Source organism: Camarhynchus parvulus, chromosome 27 (assembly GCF_901933205.1).
Source record: "Camarhynchus parvulus chromosome 27, STF_HiC, whole genome shotgun sequence".
Taxonomy (NCBI): domain Eukaryota; kingdom Metazoa; phylum Chordata; class Aves; order Passeriformes; family Thraupidae; genus Camarhynchus; species Camarhynchus parvulus.
Genome location: NC_044597.1, coordinates 4,429,708 through 4,450,217, shown reverse-complemented (window position 1 = coordinate 4,450,217; position 20,510 = coordinate 4,429,708). Strand labels below are relative to the sequence as shown.

The 20,510-nt window shown below is 53.2% G+C and overlaps 2 protein-coding genes across 18 annotated transcripts in view; one reads left to right on the top strand and one right to left on the bottom strand.

Annotated features, from left to right (window-relative positions):
• The window catches only part of MAPT (microtubule associated protein tau), a 44,186-nt gene extending 39,743 nt beyond the window's left edge, over positions 1–4,443 (top strand). For 13 of the 14 annotated variants that reach the window (XM_030966188.1, XM_030966182.1, XM_030966191.1 and 10 more), the window contains one exon: positions 1,651–4,443. In XM_030966188.1, coding sequence (XP_030822048.1) covers positions 1,651–1,866 — 216 coding nt within the window. In that variant the 3' untranslated portion in view covers positions 1,867–4,443. Of the gene's footprint in view, positions 1–1,166; positions 1,300–1,650 lie in introns of all 14 variants that reach the window. The other variant, XM_030966179.1, reaches the window with a different exon arrangement.
• Positions 4,444–4,880: 437 nt separating this feature from the next.
• The window catches only part of KANSL1 (KAT8 regulatory NSL complex subunit 1), a 75,863-nt gene continuing 60,233 nt past the window's right edge, over positions 4,881–20,510 (bottom strand). For 2 of the 4 annotated variants that reach the window (XM_030966093.1, XM_030966092.1), the window contains 11 exons: positions 20,216–20,331; positions 18,671–18,860; positions 15,661–15,826; positions 12,545–12,727; positions 12,088–12,246; positions 11,646–11,797; positions 10,176–10,294; positions 9,522–9,579; positions 9,051–9,163; positions 7,577–7,823; positions 4,881–6,922 (listed from right to left, as the gene is read on the bottom strand). In XM_030966093.1, the coding sequence (XP_030821953.1) occupies positions 6,632–6,922; positions 7,577–7,823; positions 9,051–9,163; positions 9,522–9,579; positions 10,176–10,294; positions 11,646–11,797; positions 12,088–12,246; positions 12,545–12,727; positions 15,661–15,826; positions 18,671–18,860; positions 20,216–20,331 (1,794 nt within the window). In that variant the 3' untranslated portion in view covers positions 4,881–6,631. The remainder of the gene's footprint in view (positions 6,923–7,576; positions 7,824–9,050; positions 9,164–9,521; positions 9,580–10,175; positions 10,295–11,645; positions 11,798–12,087; positions 12,247–12,544; positions 12,728–15,660; positions 15,827–18,670; positions 18,861–20,215; positions 20,332–20,510) is intronic. The other 2 variants (XM_030966094.1, XM_030966095.1) reach the window with 2 other exon arrangements.

Below are 20,510 nucleotides of genomic sequence, written 5' to 3'. Positions count from 1 at the left end.
AGTGCAGCATTAGAGGCTCAGCTTTATTTAGAGCAGGTGACTTTGCAGCAAACTGGCCCTTCAGAAGGTGATTTCTCCTTCCTGACCCAGGGCTCTGTGAAGGGAGGGGAGTGCTTGGGGATTAAATTGAGACACAAAAGGCGGTCGGGTCGGGGAGGTGAGCTGGGGCTGAGCTGTTCCCACCAAGGCTTTGATGGTGACTTCAGTGAGTCTTGGCCAAGTAAAACAGCCCCACAGCTGGGCTTCAGGGCCACCAAGTCCCCAGCAGCCAGGGGGGTGAGGACATCAGGTAAGCACAGAGCTGACACTCCAGCCTGGCCACACGCAGGGTTCAGCTTCCCCAGGGAAAAGCGGGTTTTATCTTGCTTGTTTTTGCAGCACTTTTGTCTCAATGGGAGGGGAAGGTTCTGTTTCAGCTCCTGTATTTTGGCACTTTGTTCTTGGCCACGTGTTCTCTGTGCAGCTGCAGCTCTCACCTCCAGCTGGCCTCTGACTGCGGGACCGCTTGACTTCCTTACCCTTCTCTCTGCCGTGCATCAGCTCCCCTGTGCTTCACTGAGCCTTTTGCCATCGGTTTTGTGATTCCAGCGATGGCTCTGTCACCTCCTGGCACATTCACTGGGCCATAGTTTGAAGAACTTGCCCTCTGCAGGGGAGTTTCTCTGCAAGGCTTTGACCCAGCAGTGGCATCACCTCCTCCAGCCTGGTGGCTGCTCCTCCCCTGCCTAAACCCAGCCTGGAGGAGGTTCTGGGTGTAACTGAGTCCAGGTGCAGCTCTGCTGCCCCTTTCCCACGTCCCCAAGCCCCCTCCTTGCTCTGTGACACACAGATCCACACTGGGACTCACAGTCCACAGCTCTTTAGGCTGAGCTCTGGTTCCTGTGCTGGGCGTGCCGTGGGGAGCTGGGTGCTCTGTGCTCTGCCCAAGTCCCTGTGCTCTCCTGTGCTGTTCCTGGAGTTTTCCTCCCTGGCTCCAAAGGCAACCACTCTTCTTTCTATGAGTCAGTGAATGGCCCTGTTTTTCGGATCTTTTTCTCCCCAGTTTTCTATTTCTTTTCTATATTTTTTGTCTTTTTCCTTCTGGCTGGCATTTCTTGGATCATGGTTTTTTGTTGCTGATGCATTTTTTGCCCCCCACTGCCCTGGGTGGGTTTCTTCACCTGTAGAGAGAGAAAGGCAAGGAAGACAAGACCTGGACCCCGAGCCCAGACCCCGCTGGGCTCCAGGCCCTGGTGCTGGAGCCACTCAGCCCCATGGAGAGCCAGCCCCCAGCCTTGCACTCGGCTGGGGAGGGCACCTGTAAGTAGCAAACCAGATCCAGTTCACCGGGAGAGGGGTTTGGCTCCTGGGAGCAGCTCCATGGGCTAAGGGGAAGCTTCACGTGCCACGTCCCCCCACGATCTCTGCCAGGGGAGTGGGAGCAGCCCAGGTTGTGCCCTCTGCGTTCTGGGACCCAGGACCTCGCCTGGGGAGGATTTGGCAGCATCCAGATGCTCAGGTCCTGCTGTTCCCTCTGGTGCCTGGGACATGCTGAGGCCTGGGGCACTGCTCTGAGCTCTGCTGCCCCCTCTCAGGGCCATGTCTGGGTGGACACCTGGCAGGTGCCTCTGTCCCCTGGCCATGCTCTGACCGCCCTCCTCTCCCTCACAGATTGAGACTCACAAGCTGACCTTCCGCGAGAACGCCAAAGCCAAGACCGACCACGGCGCCGAAATCGTCTACAAGTCCCCGACCATCTCCGGAGATGCCTCCCCGCGCCGCCTTAGCAACGTCTCCTCCACCGGCAGCATCAACCTGGTGGACTCCCCCCAGCTGGCCACGCTAGCCGACGAGGTGTCCGCCTCGCTGGCCAAGCAGGGCTTGTGATCGCAGCGCGGCGGCCACCGGGAGAGAAGACAAGGAAAGGAAACGAAAAAGAAAAGAAACAAAAATAATAATCTGGCCTTCTTCCTCTGTTCCTTTTACAGCTGCTTCCCCGTCCCTAACTGGTTAATGATTTAACCTGCTTTTACTGTTCATTCAGCTCTAGCTCCAGGACTTCAAAATCAGTGACACTATGAGGTACAAAACCTCCTCTCCCCCTGCTCCTCGGAGCGCACAGCCCGTCCCGTCGCGTCCCCGCGCTCCCCCTGCTCCTGCCCTCGCTGTCCCAGCCCTGCCCGGGGCCCCCGGCGAGGCGGGGAGGGGGCCCGAGGGGCGGCCACAGCACGACGCTGACCCGAGCACCCCGCACCAGCACCGGGCAGCGGGTGGCCCTCCCGGGAAGGGGCTGTGACCTGGCCCAGCTCTGTCCTGCCGCTGGCCGGGCTGGGTGCGCAGCCAGGGCTGCGGGGAGGTGCCCTCCCTCCCTCCTTCCCTCCCCGCGTTAAATTTGCCTGCTGATTTGGAAGAAACCTTTTGTTTTTATTTCCGAAAGCCGAGATGTGTATGAAGATAACGGCCAGGTACCCCCTAACCCGCTCTCAGCTCCGGCAGCTGGAGTCCCGGCGAGGCCGGGTGCCCGCTCCGAGGGGCCCCGGGCGGCCGTTCCCCTCTCCGTGGCTGTGCTGGAACCGCTGAGTGGATGAGTAGAGGCTTTTCCCCATTCCTTTGGCAGCCCCTCGTGTCGTAGAGTAGATTTGTCTGTATATGCTTGGACCGTGCCAGGGTGATTGTTTTCATAAACGAGCATGTGTTTGAAAAATAAATGCTGTAAGTAGTTTTGAGCTGCCCCGCGCCGGCTCCGGCCGTGCCCAGCCCCGGTGCCGCAGGAGGAGCCCGGCACCGCATGTCTGCCGGAGGAGGGGCACCCACAGCTCCAGGGCTGGGATGGCTCCTGGATTTGGGTGCAGCTTGTGACATTTTTGGGTTGTTCTTTTTCTTTCCCTGCAAGGTCAGCGATGGCGGAGGTGGCAGCTCCATGGCTCTGCTGCGCCGGTGGCAGCGGTGAGACCCCGGCAGGACGCGGGGGAGGCGGCAGCAGCTCCCCCAGCCCGGGGCCTGCGGCTGCTCCCTGGCACTGAAGCCCCTTTGCGGGCGCTCCCCGGTGTGAGTTGGCAGCATCTCACCCCTCACACAGCACTGACCACCCCAGCACACTCGGGGACAGGAGCCAGTCGAGTTCTTGCTTTGGCTGCTCTTGTTCCTGTGGCTCCCTGCGGAGCACGAGGGTGTCCCGTGGCTGTCCCTGCCTGCCCCTTCCCTCTACAACCAAAGAGGCCGAGATGCCACCGGAGCAGCTGTGTGTGCCCTGCCCTGTCCTCCTGTCTCCCCCAGGAGCCCCAGCTGAGCTCTGGGGGTTCAGCTGGAGCTGGGAGGGCAGAGGGGGCCCCTGCACCCCCGGGCTGTGCTGCAGGGAAAGCCGTGCTTTCCCAGCAAGGGCTGCAATCCTGGTCCGACAGGGCTGGCGGCGGGTCAGGGCCCCTGGTTGTCCTTGGGGTGGTGGCTGGGTGCCACCGAGGCTGCCAGAGCAGCTGTTCCTGGGCAGAGCAGCAATTCCTCCCCGGACAGGACCCGTGGGAGCTGTGAACCCCCTCTCACCCCTGTCCCTCTGCAGGGCTGGGCTGCCACAGGCCTGGCTGTGGATGGAGATGGTCTGGGGGGTCCAACCCTTCTGTGTGCAGCCCCAGGAGCTGCTTTATTGCTGGGGAGAGGCTGGTCCAGCAGCACCATCATGTCCAGCTTGTCACTCGCTCCGTTCACTTGACTCCATGATTGTAAGACTCTGTGCTCCGTCCCTGACTCTGTAGCGCTGTAGGAGCCGCCGCGCTTTTTGTCCTTTGTAGAACGAGCAAGTTGGGAGAACCCTCAAAGCATCACCTCCTTACCCCTCTGGGCTGCAGGACGGGATAGCTGAGCTCGCCCGTCCTGTGCCACCCCTGTCCCCTCCGTGCAGCCCCTGAGGGACACCAGCACCCAGGGTGGGATGGCCTCGGTGCACCGAGCTCCAGTGAGCAGCCCCTTCCTACTCTGAGTGTCCTCAGCCCCGGCTGTTGTCCCCCCCGGGGGCTGTGGGGTGCCAGGACAGCCCTTTACAGCCACCACGTCACCCGCTGTCCCCTCCAGCAGCCCGAGCCACGTCCCCTGCCCCAACCCTGCCTTCAGACCCAGGCCCGAGGGTCCGGTGAGCAGCCGGACAAAACCTGACCCCCGGCTTTTCCTTTACTCCACACACATCTTGGGTCTGAAAAGGGTTAAAACCGGCACTGATTAAAAAAAAAAAAAAAAAAATTCGTATTTCTGCACTCCAAAAGATTCTGCGTGTTAGCCAAGGTCGGTGCCAGCCTGTGTGGTGTTGGCAGCCCCGTGCCCCCCGCGCCGAGCCGGGGAGGGAAGGTTTGATCTCAGTGTATCATTCTAGCTTAGCTTCTGTCTGTGGGTGTCCATAGTGTATCGTGTGTTTAACAACTGGTTTACACTGTTGCCGTAAAAGTGAATTTGGAAATAAAGTCATTACTACGATAATGATAATTGGCACCTCTTTTGCATGGGGGGGATGTGGGGTGGGGGATCCATCCACAGAGCCATCCACTGGGGCAGCACCGAGGGGCAGGGACCGAGTTGCAATTTTTTACTTTTTAAGCTCCCACATTTCTTCCTGGGGCACAGAGGGGTGACCATGCCTGCCAGAGCAAGGAAACACACATCAGTGCTTCCCTGGATGAGAACCAGCAGCACCCAGTTAACCCCAGAAATGTAAAAATAAAATAACCCCCAACCCCAGAATTGTAAAATAACCCCCAGCCCAGGGGTTCCTCCTCTTGCTGACAATAACTGCTGGAAAATAACATCACACAGGAAAAAAGAGGCCACTGAAACGCAGGAGGGAAGCAGTTGATCTGAGTGCACTGAGGGCCCCTTCCCTGTCCCAGCCCAGCGTTTCACACTCATCAAATGGAATATTACATTTTAATTTTTTTTTAATCTTTTCTTCTTTTTTTTTTTTTTATAAGCACATTTGTGCTTTGCCAACAGAATCAAGACATTAACAAAGATCAGCTTCTCGGAAGAAAAGCATTTCTATATAACAAGGACATTACACAGCTCAAAGCAGGAAAAGAAAATATTTACAAAATACAAGGTGGGTTTTTTTTGTGTGGTTTTTATAATGCTAAAAGGGTTATTCAGAATTTTCAACCTTATAAATAGAAAAGCACTTCTGCAGAGGGATATGGTAGCGCCGTTGTTTGTTGGGTTTTTGTTTTAAAGAAACGATGACGGATCCTTTAAGCTAGAACAGAACCAAAACCACGAGATCATGTTGAAAATTGTGAAAACCCCGACCATGAAGCAGTTCAGCGACTATTTCTTTACGATTACAAAATGGAAAAAAAAAAAAAGTCCTTTTGTATTTTTTTTTTCCCGTTTTTTTTTTTTTTTTTGGTGATGTGATTATACATAAGACAGGCACAATGCTAGCAACAGGACAGGGCCCAGGAGCCACACCGTCAGGACCGGGAAGCGTGACGATGGGGACGGTGTGCGGGGTCCGGGATCGCTGCGGGTGCGGAACCGGGCGGGAGGGGACGGGGAGGAACAACGGACTGGGGCTCAAACTCAAATACCTGTCAGAAGGGGGCACGGCGGGCGCCCCGAAATGAAACGGAACCGGCACCGGAGCTGGGACGGTGCGGGAGTGGAGCGAAGCTGTGGTGACCCCAGGCGGGACCGGGATGACCCTGATCACTCACCAGGAGCTGCCTCCATCCTTCCCTCTCTGCCCCCTTGTCTGACACAAACCCACCTGCGCGACCCCGGCCCAGCCGCTCCTCGCTCACAGCTCCCCCAGCTGCACCCAGCCCAGCTCCAGCTGAACAGCCTCACCCCAAAGGGCATCCAAGTGCTCCGGGAATTCTGCTCCTGCTCAAAGCATCGGGGGCGCTTCCCCTCCCTGCCCTCGCCACACACCAAGTGTGCACAAGGTGCTTCCCAACTCCCACGCCAAGCTGAGTGTGGAGCAGCCACAAGGTCCCTCCTTTCTCCCTGCCAGGAATGCAGCCAGAGCCACGGCTGCTGCAAACCACGGGAGAAGGAAGGGAGAGGTGTCCCCAGGGGCAGAGCGAGCATCAGGGAGGGACAGAATCCCCCGCTTTGGATACCTGGAACTACAACCTGGGGCAGGAAAACGCAGGAGGGTGAAGTGCAGGTGGGCACTCTGCAGGTGAGGGCAGCCAGACAGTGAAGGTTGCAATCCCAAGACATCACTTTTCACCACTAATTTCACTCCACTAAAACCTTTCAGGGTGGGGGGAGTGGGTTAAGAGAAAACGACACCCTTTTGGTGGGAAAAACTATCCCCGAAATCTGCTAGTCAGCTAAATCCTGTGCTCTAGTTTTATACACCTAAAGGAGGGAGGAAAGGGGAGGGGGTCTGGTGGGCTGCTCCCCTCCCGAGGCTTCACTCCGCTGGGAGGAATCTGGGGGCTCATTCATGTGACGAGGAAACATGGAGAAGGAAAAAAAAAAAAAAAACAAAAAAAAAAAAAAAAAAGAAAAAAAAAAAGAAAACAAAAAACAGTTTCTAAACTCCTTAAATTCACTAAAAACTGTGAAAATTCCCGGCAGGATGTTTGAATATCAAACGCAGATTTTGGAAGCTTTAATGCCAAGAGTTAGTTCTGTGTGTTGGTTTGCTCATGTCTCCCGTGTGTCTCTATCTGTGCGCTGGCCGCAGGACTGCGGAGCAGGAGGAGGAGGAGGAGGAGGAGGAGGAGGAAGAAGAGGAAGAGGAGGAGGAGGAGGAGGGGGGGGCCAGCGGGGCTCGGCTCTTGAGGCTGGGCAGGCTGGGCGAAGCCGAAGTGCCATCGCATTCCCGGGAGGATTTGCTGCCCGACGTGCGGCGGGTGCAGCGCGAGAGCCGGTCCTGGGGGTCGGGCTGCTCCTCGCACTCCGTCCGGGGGTCGTAGGAGAGCGGGAAGGTGCGGCGCTCCCAGGGCTGCACGGCCTGGGGGAGAGACAGGAGTCACGGAAAATCCCCGGAAAATCCCCACAAAAGCCCCCGCACGGATCCGGAGCTCAGAGCTGCTCCTGGTGCGGGTTCCCAGCTCGGAGCAGCGTCTGGGAAGCTTCAGCAGATGTGGAGAGGGCACAGAGTCAGCTGCTGGCAGCGCTTCCCGTGCCCTGATCCCACCTGGGCCAGCACTCCAGCACCGCCCACAGGCGGCTGCCAGGCTGCTCCTCACACCAGGGTCACCTGCGGTGCCACAACTGTGTCCCCACACCAGGGCCACCTATGGTGTCACACCTGTGTCCCCACACCAGGGCCACCTGCGGTGTCACACCTGTGTCCCCACACCAGGGCCACCTGCAGTGTCACACCTGTGTCCCCACACCAGGGTGACCTGCAGTGTCACACCTGTGTCCCCACAGCAGGGCCACCTGCAGTGTCACACCTGTGTCCCCACACCAGGGCCACCTGCAGTGTCACACCTGTGTCCCCACACCAGGGCCACCTGCAGTGCCACACCTGTGTCCCCACACCAGGGTCACCTGCGGTGCCACAACTGTGTCCCCACACCAGGGCCACCTATGGTGTCACACCTGTGTCCCCACACCAGGGTGACCTGCAGTGCCACACCTGTGTCCCCACAGCACCCACCTGCTCGTCCAGGCCGGCCTCGGGCGTGGAGCACCGCGTGTCCTCGCTGGACAGGAGCCGCAGGGAGTCCCGGGACAGGGGGGTCAGGGGGGCACAGAGCAGTTCGGGGCTGATGGGGCTGCGTGGTGAGTGGGTGTGGGACAGCTCCAAGTGGGAGTGGTAGTTGCCCACTTCAGGGGATGCTGGCTGGGGAGTCGAGGGGTTCCCCAGCTGGGGGGTCGTCCGTCCGTCTGTTGATCTGTAGGACCTGAGACAGGAGCAGGTTTGAGAGCCTGGCCATGCTCCCCCCCTGCTGCCTGATCCTACCCCAGGATCCTTTTGCCCTGATGGGAACACGAGCAGGGGATGCCACAGCCCAGAGATAAAATCCACCCAGGCCCATCCCTGTCCCATCTCCAGCGTCTGGGTGCATCACTGATGCTGCTCTGCTGAGGTTCCAAGTCCCACACATCTCCTACACTCCCAGTGCTGCACAAACACCACGATGAGAAGCTCCCTATGGAATCAGGACACTTCCAAGTGTTTCCCCCTCCTCACACCAGGTGACCCCTGGCAGCAGCTCAGTGACTGAGTGCAGGGAATCGGCAATGCTGGAAATACAGCAATTTCAGCAGCTGGGAGTGGGAGGAGCACAGCGAAACCCTGAGACCTCAGATTTCAACCAAGAATTACAAAGTTCTGAGCTCTGACACAGAGTCCAGACAAAAACCCACAGGCTACAAGCAGAGAAAGATAACTGAGTTCCTAAATCCACGTGCAACTCTCCAAGATGTGCTGCGACATCAAGGACTTCAGAGGTAAGAAATGGGCTAAAGAAACAGCAGAACATCCCACTCTCCAGGAGCACTGGGAACTGCAGCTGCAGAGGAAACAGGGCAGCAGCAGCACAAGGGGGGCTTGCCACAGGCCAGGTTTGCACCTGCAGGAACCCCCAGAGTGGCAGGAACCAAAACCAAAGCAGGGACAGAGCTGTGGCCCAGCAGTGGCTCTGCCCCAGAACAAAATGACTCCAGGCAACCAAACCCTGGTGATGGAACTGAGAAGAGCAAATCTCTTCTTGAGCAGGTTTATGATGAGATCAACAGCTGGAAAGAGTGGTGGTTTTAGACACCCACTCATAAAGACGCAGCAGAAAGGGAACTGAGTGCCCAGTGCCAGTGTCCCTGATCCTGCAGGAATGATGCCATTGCAAGCCCTGTGCCTTCCCCTGGACTCTGGGCTGGCACAGCATCTCCCACACTTCTGGAGCAGCAGAAAGGCTTGAGGAAGCACTTGGTGCAGCTGTCTGCAGCCAAATTGGGCTGTGGCTTCACCCCCACCTAAGCAAGGCTTTGCCCCCTCCCACACGGGCTCCTCAAGCTGGATGACGCCAAACTTTTCAACAGGAGCAGCAGCTTTCAGCCATTTGTATGAGTCCCAGTGAGCAGCCCCGGGCTGGGAATGTGGCCCTGAGGGCAGGAGGGCAGGGCTGTACCTGCTGCCCCGGCGCTGGGGGGGGACACTCGTGCTCCAGAGCCACCGCGCCCGCTCCATCTCCTCACACTTCCCGTGACGAGCAGCGAAGGCTGAATCTGACAAGTCCTCAACCTGGAAAGGGAAGGGCAGAGGGCTTGGTCAGAGCTTTCTCCTTCAAAACAACCATCTCTGTACAGTTTTGCCAGCACTAGTTGCAGTGAGAATTTAAATGTTTGTCATCGAGGTGTAGAATGTCCTGAGCTGGGAGGGACCCACAGGGATCATCCAGTGCAGCTCCTGGCCCTGCAGACACCCCAACAATCCCACCCTGTGTCCCAGAGCATTGTCCAAATGCTCCTGGAGCCCTGGAAAGGAACCAACCCCAGCTGTTGGCTCCCTGCTGAGGTCCCTGCCTCTGTTCCCTCCATAGACACTGCTCATTTACCACCAGCCTCATCCCACATTAACTGGAAAATAAAATCTTTCTTACCTCCTCGTTGTCCTCCTCAGGGTTGGTTTTCAGAGCACTGATATCAACTTCACGCCAGCTGCAAGACAACCACCATGGGCATCACTCAGGGCACAGCTAGAGCCAGCTGCACATCCCCCTCCCCTCCCAACAGCGGCTTCTGGGAAAGGGGAATTTCACCCTTGCCATGAGCAGCAACACACTTAGGCTCAGTTTGAAGCACCAGACCTCCTCAGTGGTCTGGTAGCACAGCTGGAGCTTCCCAAGGACAGAGGAAGCAGAGCAGAGGCTGCTGCATTTCCTTCTCTTCCTCCCACAGGCTCCCTCCTGCCCTGCTCTGAAATGGGCCAGGGAAGAGCACAGATGACCAGGAGGGAGACAGAGGGAAGTTGGGAAGAAGCAGAACTGCAAAGTTAACCCAGCCCAGGCACCTGCAGAGCTGGGAAACCACTGGGACCTCTGACTTAGCAGCAAGTCAAGGAGACAACCAGGACTGACTTTAAATTGAGCAGACACTGAGCTGAGCAGTTGGCTTTGATGGCCAAGGGCTCCTCAGAGAAAACACTCCCTAACTTAGCCAGTCTCCAGCAATGGTATGATCAGTTTTCCAACCTTTCCTTTATTCCCAAGGAAGAAGCAAAGCACTTTGCTTTCCCTCTGGGGCTGGGGCAGTACCTGGGGGTGAGGATCTCCTTGTACTGCAGCTTCTCCACGCGGGTGGTGGCAGCCACGGACATGGGGATGACGATGTTGTTTATGTCAAAGGAGCTCTCACCCCTCCTCCTCCTCGGCTGCTGCAACAGGGAGAACCATGTGAGAAAGGGATGTGGGGTCTGGCACGTGGGAAAGTCATCACAGGAAGTCATTGATGGAAAAAGGACAGAATGACCTTGTCTGACCTACAGACACTTCAGAGCCAACATCAATTTGTATCAGACTAGAGATCTCCTACTGCTTGCTCCAAGTCCTCCTCCCAACCCAAAATCTACTGCCCCAGCAGCGAGGAAACCCAGATCCCAAGGTGTGGCTGCCCAAGAGTGAGGATTGAGCCTTTGGCTGGGGAGCCCCCACAGACCCGCAGCTGCCTGGGACGCTTGAACACAGGAGCTCCACCCCTGAGCCCAGAGTGTGGAGCCCAGGGCCTGGAATCCTCTTGCTGGGGGAGGGAAACTTCTTCATCCTGCATTTCTGAATGAGCTTGTGAAAGCACAGCAGGAAAGCAGCAAGAGAAAACCAGGGTGGGTGTGCAGAGCCAAGGAAAGGCCTCCTTGAGGTGTCAGAGCTGCTGAGATGGGCTGTCCTCTCCTCCAAAACACCAAGCACACTCAAGCTGAACCACCACTGGGTTCTTCTGACACCCTGATGTCACAGCTGGTGATGGAACAATTGAATTCTGCAGTGAAGGAACCCAGTGGGGACCCAGAAGCTCATGGCAACAAGCCTGGAGCAGGGGGTTCAAGGAGTCCTGCTCTGCTCGCCCTGGGTCACATCCAGCTCAAGCTTTGGCCCTAACTACCAAATGGGGGGGCCAGACAGAAGGCAAATTCTTCACTGGACACCTGTGAGCTCAGCAGAATTCAGTCTTTCATTGAAGGGCTTCTGCTGCGTGGGAGGGAGTTTCTGCTCACTCACAGAGCTCATGAAGGTCCCACACTGTGCCACCCTCAAGCACTGTGGCAGTCTGAGTGTGTCTCAGAAGATGTCTGAGTTCACAGACTGCTGGAGACTGTGCACAGGTGGAAGATCCCCACCACCACTGCTGTGCCCTGGCCCTGTGACCCCAATGCCATCCACAGCCTGGTGACACCAAGGGGAGCTGTCCCAGGGGAAGCAGCACTGCTGGGGCTCAGCTCTTCTCCTGGCAGCCCCACACTGCTTCACACACCAAAATCTGGGTGTGCACCAAAGCCAAGGGGCTGCTGGGAACGGGAACATTCACCAGCAGCTGCTGAGCTGATGGTGAACCTGGAATTGCAGCACAGCCAACATATCCAACACCCAGCCAGCAACCCCAGCAGCTGCTGAACCAAAGGGTCCAGCATGGCAAGAGGAACACTGAGCACTCTCCAGCCCAGAATCTGTGCACCGGCTGAGCCCCCACGATGGGCTGAGCCCAGAAGCCCTGGGAAGGCAGCAGATACTCACAGCAGTGCCAGAGGTGCCCTGGGAAGCGGAGCTGGCGGGAGCAGAGCCCTCGGAGGAGGTGGAGAGCTGCCGAGCTATGGGGCTGTGAGGGGTGGGGGTCACAGCTGCTGCCAGGTAGCTCGGCCCACCGACGTCCGTGTGATGCTTCAACACTGCACGGGGAGGGGGAGAAAATGAACAACAACATTAGCAAAAAAACCCCAGCCCACCCGAGGGGGTGGTGGTGGAGAGGAAAGGACCATGTGCACTGAGGAGCACTTTGCAGGAAAGAGAAGCACCTTCTGAGGGGCTGCCCTGGGGAAGAAGCAGTTTAGAGCACACGAGGCATTGCTGTGGTGGCGGCTCGGCCCGAAGCAGTGCGTGCCCCCTTCTGTGGGGCAGAGAGGCTGGGGATGCAGCAAAGCCCAAGCTCCCCCCGAGACACCTGCCCCTGGGGGCCTACCTTCACTCCTCTCAGATGAGCAGTCTCGCAATCGCTTTTTGTCAAAGGCAGGAGGCTGGGCAGAGCGCTCTGGCGCTCTCTCGGCCTTGGACACGGCCGAAAAATCGTCTAAAGGCGGCCTGTGTGCCTTGTCTGCTTGGGCTTTTTGATGGGAGCGCTCTGAGGAGGGGAACAGAGAAAGAGCTATGAAATGCTTGCTTTCACCTCTCTTTCTGCTGGCACAGGAGACTCGGGCAGAGCTTGTCCACACCACGGGGGTGCTGTGGGGAGGTGTGCTCAGACCTGTGGCACTGCTGTGGGCATGGCTGACACCGAGCACGGGGAGGTCCCTACAAACCTGAGCTGCACCTGCACACAGCTCACCTGCAGCCCTGCCATAGCCCTGCCTCACCCCTGGGAGCGGGACTGAAGGGCATCCTCCTCCTCCTCCTCCTCCTGGGGCAGGGGCAGCACTTACTGGCCGCGGTGAAGAAGGAGTTGACCAGCTTGTGGCGGTCCTTGCGCGCGGGGTCAGCCAGGCTGGGGGGCACGGGGGCTCTGTGCTTCAGCGACAGCTTCTTGGGAGCTTTAGTTTTCTCGTAGGGCTTGTTCTGCCACTGGGATTTCAACATGCTCTGGAAGTGCAGGCTCGTCGGCACATCTGCAGGGGGAAAAGAGCATTCATCCAAATCAATCGTGCAACAAAGAGCTGTGGTCCCATCACCCTGTCCCAGTGCTCCCAGTAAGAACAGCCCTGGATGAACATGCAAGCACAGACTGTCAGACCCAGGCTTCCTCACACTCTCCCCATGTTCAGGAAGGACCTGCAGTAGGTTCCAACATTTGTAATCTGCAGGTCTTTGTGTAATTCCTACAGGATTCACAGCCCAAGCATATCCTGGCAAAGTTTTCTAAGTCAGAAAATTCCTGTGTCTTCACCTCTGTAGGTATCCCATGTGGTGCTACCTTAGATCTGACTTTCAAGAACCTGAGGTATCTCAGCACCAAATCTGGGCTGAAAGAGAGAAATTCAGCCTCAATTTCAAGTCAAGCTAAAAAAATCCTCAATTGCAAGTCAAGCTAAAAGCCAACCAGGCACTGCAGCATGTTAATTTGCATGATGTGGCACCTCAACCATGAGAAGTTGTGTGTGACCACACCTGAGAGGTCCCAAGGGCAGGAGGAACTCCTGGCTGGAAGCTGGACCCCTGCCCAGTATTTCCCTCCCAATTTCAGGGACTGGAAAGCCCCAGCAGATCCAGGCAGGCAGAGAGGATGGAGCTGGCAGAGCGTGGGCTGGAGCTGGTGGGGACTTGGCTCCCTGGAAAAAGCCAGGACAGCTTCATTCCAGGTACCCTGGTGGTTAAAGCTGTCACCCAGCCCCTTGCTAAGGAAGGGCAGTCACAGGGCGATGGCAGTTCTTTGGCCATCACTGCTGGCTTGTGGGGACATGTCCCAAAAAACAGAGAGGGGCCAGGCCAGTCCTTCAGGGATGCTGCCATCCACTGGGGTGGCCAGACTTGGGGAAAATGGCCTGTGCTCTCTGCTCATCTTTTGCTTTCTCCTCCCAGTTCACATCCCACACCATCTGTGGAAGGAGGGGACAGGCTGAAGGGAGGGGGAGCAGGCCAGGACAAAACGCTGTCAGCAGGAAGGGAGTTCTCTGCTGCTTTGGCAGCAGTGCCACCATCCCTCCTCCCCTGCTCCTCGGGAAGCAGTGCAGGGCTCCCAGGGACCAGCAGATGGCAACCACAGTGAGCCCAGCGCTCATCCTCCCTCCAAGGTTATTACATCATCCAAAAATTCCCAGCGAGAAATCAAACCAGAAAAAAAAAAACAACAAAAACCCCACACCACCCTGGAAGGAAGGGGACAAAGCTCTGGTGGAGCATAAGCACAGGGGTTCAAGGCCTCACTGGCTGGGTCCTGCTTGCCAGGGGAATAAGTGAATAAATGATCTTTTCCTCCTGCAGTGCCTGGCAGTTTTGCCCTTGGCAAACTGCTCTGGAGATCCCGGCTGGCACCCAGAGCCGGCTCAAAGTGAAAGTCAGCACATGCTCACAGCTGTGCCCTGGAACCAGGAGCCCTCAGCGAGCCCTGCACACACAGCAGCCCCAGCAGCACCCTGGGTTCACCCCACAGGTGTGCAGAGACACTTCAGAGCACACCAACAGCACCAGGCACTGCTATTTCCCCACCTGAACACGTTACCTGGCTTTCCTCTGGGACAGGAATCACTCCCATCCCAAAAATCAACCCTAGCCAGCTGCTTGAAGCATTAGTGAATAAATAAAGGTCACCAGTACTGGAAAATGGGTATTCCTGCACAGGTGTTTAAGCTTTACATCAATTAGTTTTAAATCCTAAGTTTTTTAATCTCATGCAGCCAGAACTGATCTTCTACCCTGTGAGGCAGCTGCAGGGAGCCCTGAAAATGGGAAGAATATGGGATAATTTGCCTGGTGCCTCTGCTGCAATAGCACCCAACAGGTTGTCTCCCCATTTCCCAGCATATTTGATTTAGCACTACAGAAGATCACAAGTGCTGTGAAATCAGAAAATAAATTCCTGCTTCAGAAGTTCATTAAGTTCCTTGAGCACTCCTGATCAGAGCTGTGTCTTTGGGAGGGGAGGGATCTAGCTAAAAATAGCCCCAATTTACTATTTTAGTCTGGTTTAAATATAGTGCTAATGAAAGAGGCCACACTAATTGCTCCCAGACACTCCCTGCATTTCCTACTGTCACAAAAAGTTTGTGAAAAGCTGGAATTTAAACCCAAGCACACACATTAGCCCAGTGACTTCTCCCAGACCAACCAGTTGACACCTCCATGGGAAGCCAGGCCACACACCTTCCTGCCAGCATGAGAATCCCAGAATGGCTGGGGTAGGGACACCTTCCACTGTCCCAGCTGACTCCAAGCCCCGTCCAGCCTGGCCTTGGGCACTTCCAAGGACAGGGCAGCCCCAATTTCACACCCCAAGCAGCCATGAACTCCCACCAAGGCAAGGAACCATGTGATCCAACCATTTCCCAACTCTCTGATAAAAGGATCAGTTGAAGAAGACTCTGGAAACTACTCTTCCCTTGGGAAAAGTCCCTACACATGGAATTTGTGAATAGCCCACGGTCAGGGCTGGTTAATTATTCCTCTCTTAATGCTGATTAACCCTGAAGCTGTAACACAGGAAATTGAGTGTCCTAACAGGAACATCCCTTCTTGCTGTGCCCACCGAACCATGGAAGATCATTTTCAATTCCTCACGAGGTCAAAAGGATTTCCTGTGACAAACCAATCCACAAATCATTTTATACTGATGAGTTAGGGACAAACTCATGGAAGCAAATATTTCCCAAGTGCTTTAGAGCCCCACAGGCAGGTCCCAGGAAGGACTTCCAGGCCTTGGTGTCCACACCATGAGTGAGGTTGCAGGTAGAGATTCCCAAAACTCAACAGAGCCCAGGTGTGACACTCCCCCAGACCCTCCTGCTCCAGTTAATGCTCTCATCTCAAATCCACCTGCACATGAACAGGTTTGGCTGTGCCCCAGCAGATCTGCACCTCCCCAGGAGGCAGCAGGAGCCGTGCTCACCATCTGGGAATGACAGGACAGGATGGATGCAGGAGTCCAGCTGCGAGAGGCGCTCCAGCAGGGGGGCATCGTACTGGATCTCCAGCGTGCCGGGGCTGCGGCTGCCACACAGGGCACACGAGGGGTTCACGTCGCAGCTGCAGCGCGCCAGGCTGCCACGCTGGGCCTGGGGGGACACAGGGCACACGTCACAGCCAGCCCAGGGACAGCACACGCTCCCTGGGACAGCTCATGGAAAACACCCGAAAAGCAGCTGTATTGTTTTAATGTTCCTTCTGCGTATTTATATAAATACATACTGTATGTGTATATAAAATAGCAAAAATCAACCTGCATTTTATAGATTATAGCTACATTTGATTATCAATAAATATATAATAAATATATAATAAATTCATTTTATTTCTATAGAATTCATTATGAAATAGCTGTTATGTGACATTTTAAAATATTGTTAACATTATTTATAATATTAAATAGCTGTTACGTGACATTTAAAATATAATTTAAAATTATACTTATGATGCATAATATATACAGTATATTCAATATTAATTATATATATTCAATGTTAATTATACATATTCAATATTAATTACATTCAATAGTATATAGTATATATAGTACATTCAATATATAGTATATTCAATATTAATTATACAGTGTATTCAATATTAATTATATATATAATATGCAATTTATATATATAGATATAATATAATTTTTATATATATGCACACATACACACACACCCTTTTTTCTCTTGTATAAAATTTATATATATATATAATATAATTAATATAGGTAATTTATATATATATAGATAATTATATATATATATACATACACACCCTTTTTTCTCTACCTTGTACAGAATGTGTTAATTTAGTCTGGCCTCACGAGAGGATGCTTTCACTTTGCATAAACACAACTGAAAACTACGACTTACCAGCACAGACAGTTTAACAGCTGCTAAATTTGACTAAAAGTGTTTAATTTTATCTAGGTTGAAACCTCATTTATAAAAACCATGAGGCAGCACAATTCTGCTGTCAGAGAAGGGGCAAAGAAGCCATTTTTAGTTCCAGTGGGTCAGAGCCATCATTATATGCCAGGAGCTGACACTTGCAGGGACATCTACAGAGTGACAAAGGTGGTTCTCAACCTTGTTCCTTAATCCAGGACAGAGTCACAATTCACAGATTTATAGACTTGATACAGACTTCATTTGTGTGAAACCACTGCCAGCAACTGGATATAAACTCCATGCAGAGAAAACAACCCCTGGTTCTCCACCAAAATGGATCAAACTGGATCCTGCAGAAGCCTGTTCTGAGTCAGAATTATTCAAATAATTTCCATGAATGACTTGAAGGATGGGAGAGAATATCCACAGCAAATAACACTACACTGGGAAGGGCTGCTTGAAGCAAAGAGCTGGAAATCCACTCCTGGTTACAAAAGTTCAGAGAAATTATCTAAAATAAATCAAATGTAATTCACTGAGGGCAAATGCAAGAAGCAAATGCAGTGCCCAGAGAAGAGGAGGAAGGGGTAACTGAGCAGTTATGTTGCTGCTTCTGGAAGTTCTGCCTAGAGGATGTTGTGATGGATCCAAAAATGAGCATGAATCAGCAGGCTGCACCACTGTTGGGAACTAATTAATTAATAAAAAATAATAAAGATTAAGCCCACAGGGCTTTCTAACCAGGATGGCTGTGCAAGGACAGAGACAATCCTGCCACTCCGCCCACGTGTGAGCTGAAGGGCTGCCCCCAGCTTTGGGCACAAATTCCCATAAATGTGTGCACCGAATTGTGAGGAAAACGATAAAAACATTACAAGATCAAAACCCCCACAATGCAGGTGGCAAAGTTCAATCCACAGCCACTTTCTGCTGGGCAGGGGAGTGGAGGCAACAGGACATGGTATTTCTGGAGCACGGCTTGGCCATGACTCAGCTGTCTCTGGAATGACTGGAGGAGGGCTCAGAAATCCCCTGCTCTCTGCTACTTTCATCCCTGGAACTGCTCTTCTGAACCATCTCTGATTACCAAATGTATTTGATGATGACAACAACAAAGATCTAACACAGAATTTACAGCCAATTCTTCAAGCACTGAGTGTACAAGGCAGCATCCACCACGACAATGTTCAGCAACTTCCAAATCACTGAAGATCTTGCAAGTAATCACTGCAGAGCTCTCCCAGAAATACCCCAGATAAAACTGCAGATAAGTGATCAGTTAAAGCTGACTCAGCTGAGGAAGAATCTATTTTGCTCAGAAAAATGCTGCTTTTGGAGCTTCTCTTTAAAACATCCGCAGAGTGAAAACCCCCCAACCCTTGTGGGAGAGTTACACTTGAAACACTATGTCTCAAAGGTAAGTGGATTTTTGCCATTATGGCTCTGCATGCACAAATAAAGATCCTTATTTCCTTCATTTCTCACTATTTTCCCTCCAACTGACAGTTTATGGTATTCCTAAGAGAAAATAAAAAGAATTAAACATGGCCCTTCCTCATGCAGGCAATAAACTGCATTTCCATTGAATGAATTCTGCATTAGGGAGAGGAGTATAAAAAATAGTAATAAAGGAAACAAAACAGGAAGAGACAGGGCATTCATCCCATGGATGCCTGGGCAAACAGCTGTGGTTTTCCCTTGAGCAGCAGCAGCGAGTTCCTGGGGCTTTGCTAATTCCTGTCTCAGAGTCAAGGTTTCCTGATACTTGACTTCTCAGGGCTTCTTTCTCCTGCTCAGACTGTGCCACACTGACCTACCTGGCCTTGAGTTCACCTCAGGTTGGTTGGCTTAAGAAAACTCACGAGTTCAGCATCTTCCCTCCCCAGTGACAGCAAAGAAAAATCTTCCAACCCGTTACAATCTTCTCCTTCATTTCTCATTTGTTTTTCCAACAACCTTTACAGCCCTGCTGTCCTGCTCTTCCTTCCTGTTGCTTTCTCCATCTTTACAAGAAAAAATAAGAGCAGAAAACAGCCGACTGACCTTTTTGGAAAGGGGCATGATGGTGCTGGGTCGGACGAGGCGCCGCTTCTTGCAGCTGAGGACGGGGCGGGTGCGAGCGGCCACGCACGTCCCGTCCGCGGGGACCAGGGACAGGCGCTGCCTCTTGTGGAGCAGCTCCTCGGCTTCCTGGCCATCTCCCTGAGCGTGTTCTGCCAGGCCAGGCTGCAGACTGCCCCACAGGAGAGGAGAACAGGAAAACCCCAGTTATTCATGCAGCACTACCAGCAGGTTCGTGGTTTGCACCTGAGCCAACACTCCAAGCTGAGTTTAGAGCTCTGCAGTTCATGGCACAACAGGTTTTATTAAACCAACTCCATTTTTTGCTTTTATTTCAGTCACCTTCCACTCTCCCATGACTGAACCTTTGACCAAATACCTTTGGAAGCTCTGAACAAAAAAGCAGCACTGAAAGCCACAGAGCAAAAGCCACTCTAGACCTGAACAGCTTTAACCCTAGAATTCAGCTTCCTCCAGAAGCAGAGTTTGAGGAATCTTTAGACAGGAGGTTTTCATGAGTTTAAATGCCAGAGAACATATACTCTTACAGAAAAAATATTTAACCCTGATGTAAACTTGGTTCTGATGGATATTTGAGATCTCTACCTGTGCCAGCTCCCAGCAGTGACCCCAGAAAGGTGCAGAGTTAACATCAACCTCTGCGAGGCACAAAGGCTGCAGCAGCCCTGGCATCAATGCCCCGTGCCCCGAGCAGATTCCAGCGCAGCAGCACCTCATCTACAGAACCTTTTCATGTCCCTTCTACAAGTGTTTCATTTCTAAAAATGCAAAACATTAAAGCCCTGTGGTCTAAGGCTGTGCAGTTCAAAGGCTACAAGGATACAAAGGGCTCTGTTACAGCCTGCAGTGTTCCAGCTGCAGCCATGGGCTCCTTGATCTGCTCGCATTACACCGGTGCAGGATCCATCCCTCCCTCCCTCCTTCCCTTTTCCCCTCTCTTTTTCCCTGCCTCCTCAAGGCAAGGAGCAAGTGCAACGTTTTTCAAGGGTTTTCAAGTAGTTCAACCCTGCAGCATCAGGGAATGTCTTTCACTTGTTTTCATTTACCCACTTCAAGACTTTGTCAACAAAAGCAGCCGGGAGAAATAAAGAATTTAGGAAGTTTTACTCCCCAAATCAATGGGATTCCTCTGTAACTCCAATAAAGTGGGTCAGTGGTTACAGATAATTCTGCAAGCAGGGCATTAGTACCTTTGAATCACACAATTTGTAGATGTATTAAAACTACTCATAAAGAAACAAGTTTTGCCCATGCTCAGTGCACAGCTGCCTGCAGGGCCTGTTCATGTAAACACAGCTCAGTTTAATTCCATTTTCAGCAAAACAATGCAGCAGAAAACCTCAAGCAAGCAATCTCCTCCAAAATGTTTCCAGGCATGATCTACTACTGTACTTTTTTGAAAAAAGACACCATCTGTACCATTACCAACCCAGTTACAGCCTGGCTTCCAACGAGACATTGCAAAGATCAGAAAAGCAAATTCTTCCAGAATATCCAAGAGCTTACGTGTTAATAACTCCATTGACAGGTCTTGGTGCTCCACAGGGCTTGGTGGGATGGGATTCAGGAGTATTTGCAGCAGAAATTCCCAAGCTTTCTAGGGGCTGGGATCCAGACACACTCTAAGGAAGGGTGAGAAAAATAGAAATAAATAAAAGCTTCTTAAATAGCCACAATTAGTACAACTGGGTTCTGGTTGAGGATTCTGCACTGTAGCCATGGATTTCCACATGGGACTTCAAAGCAGGGTTCAGAAGTCACTGTATGAACAGGAGAGCAGGGACACAAGGAGATCTTAGGA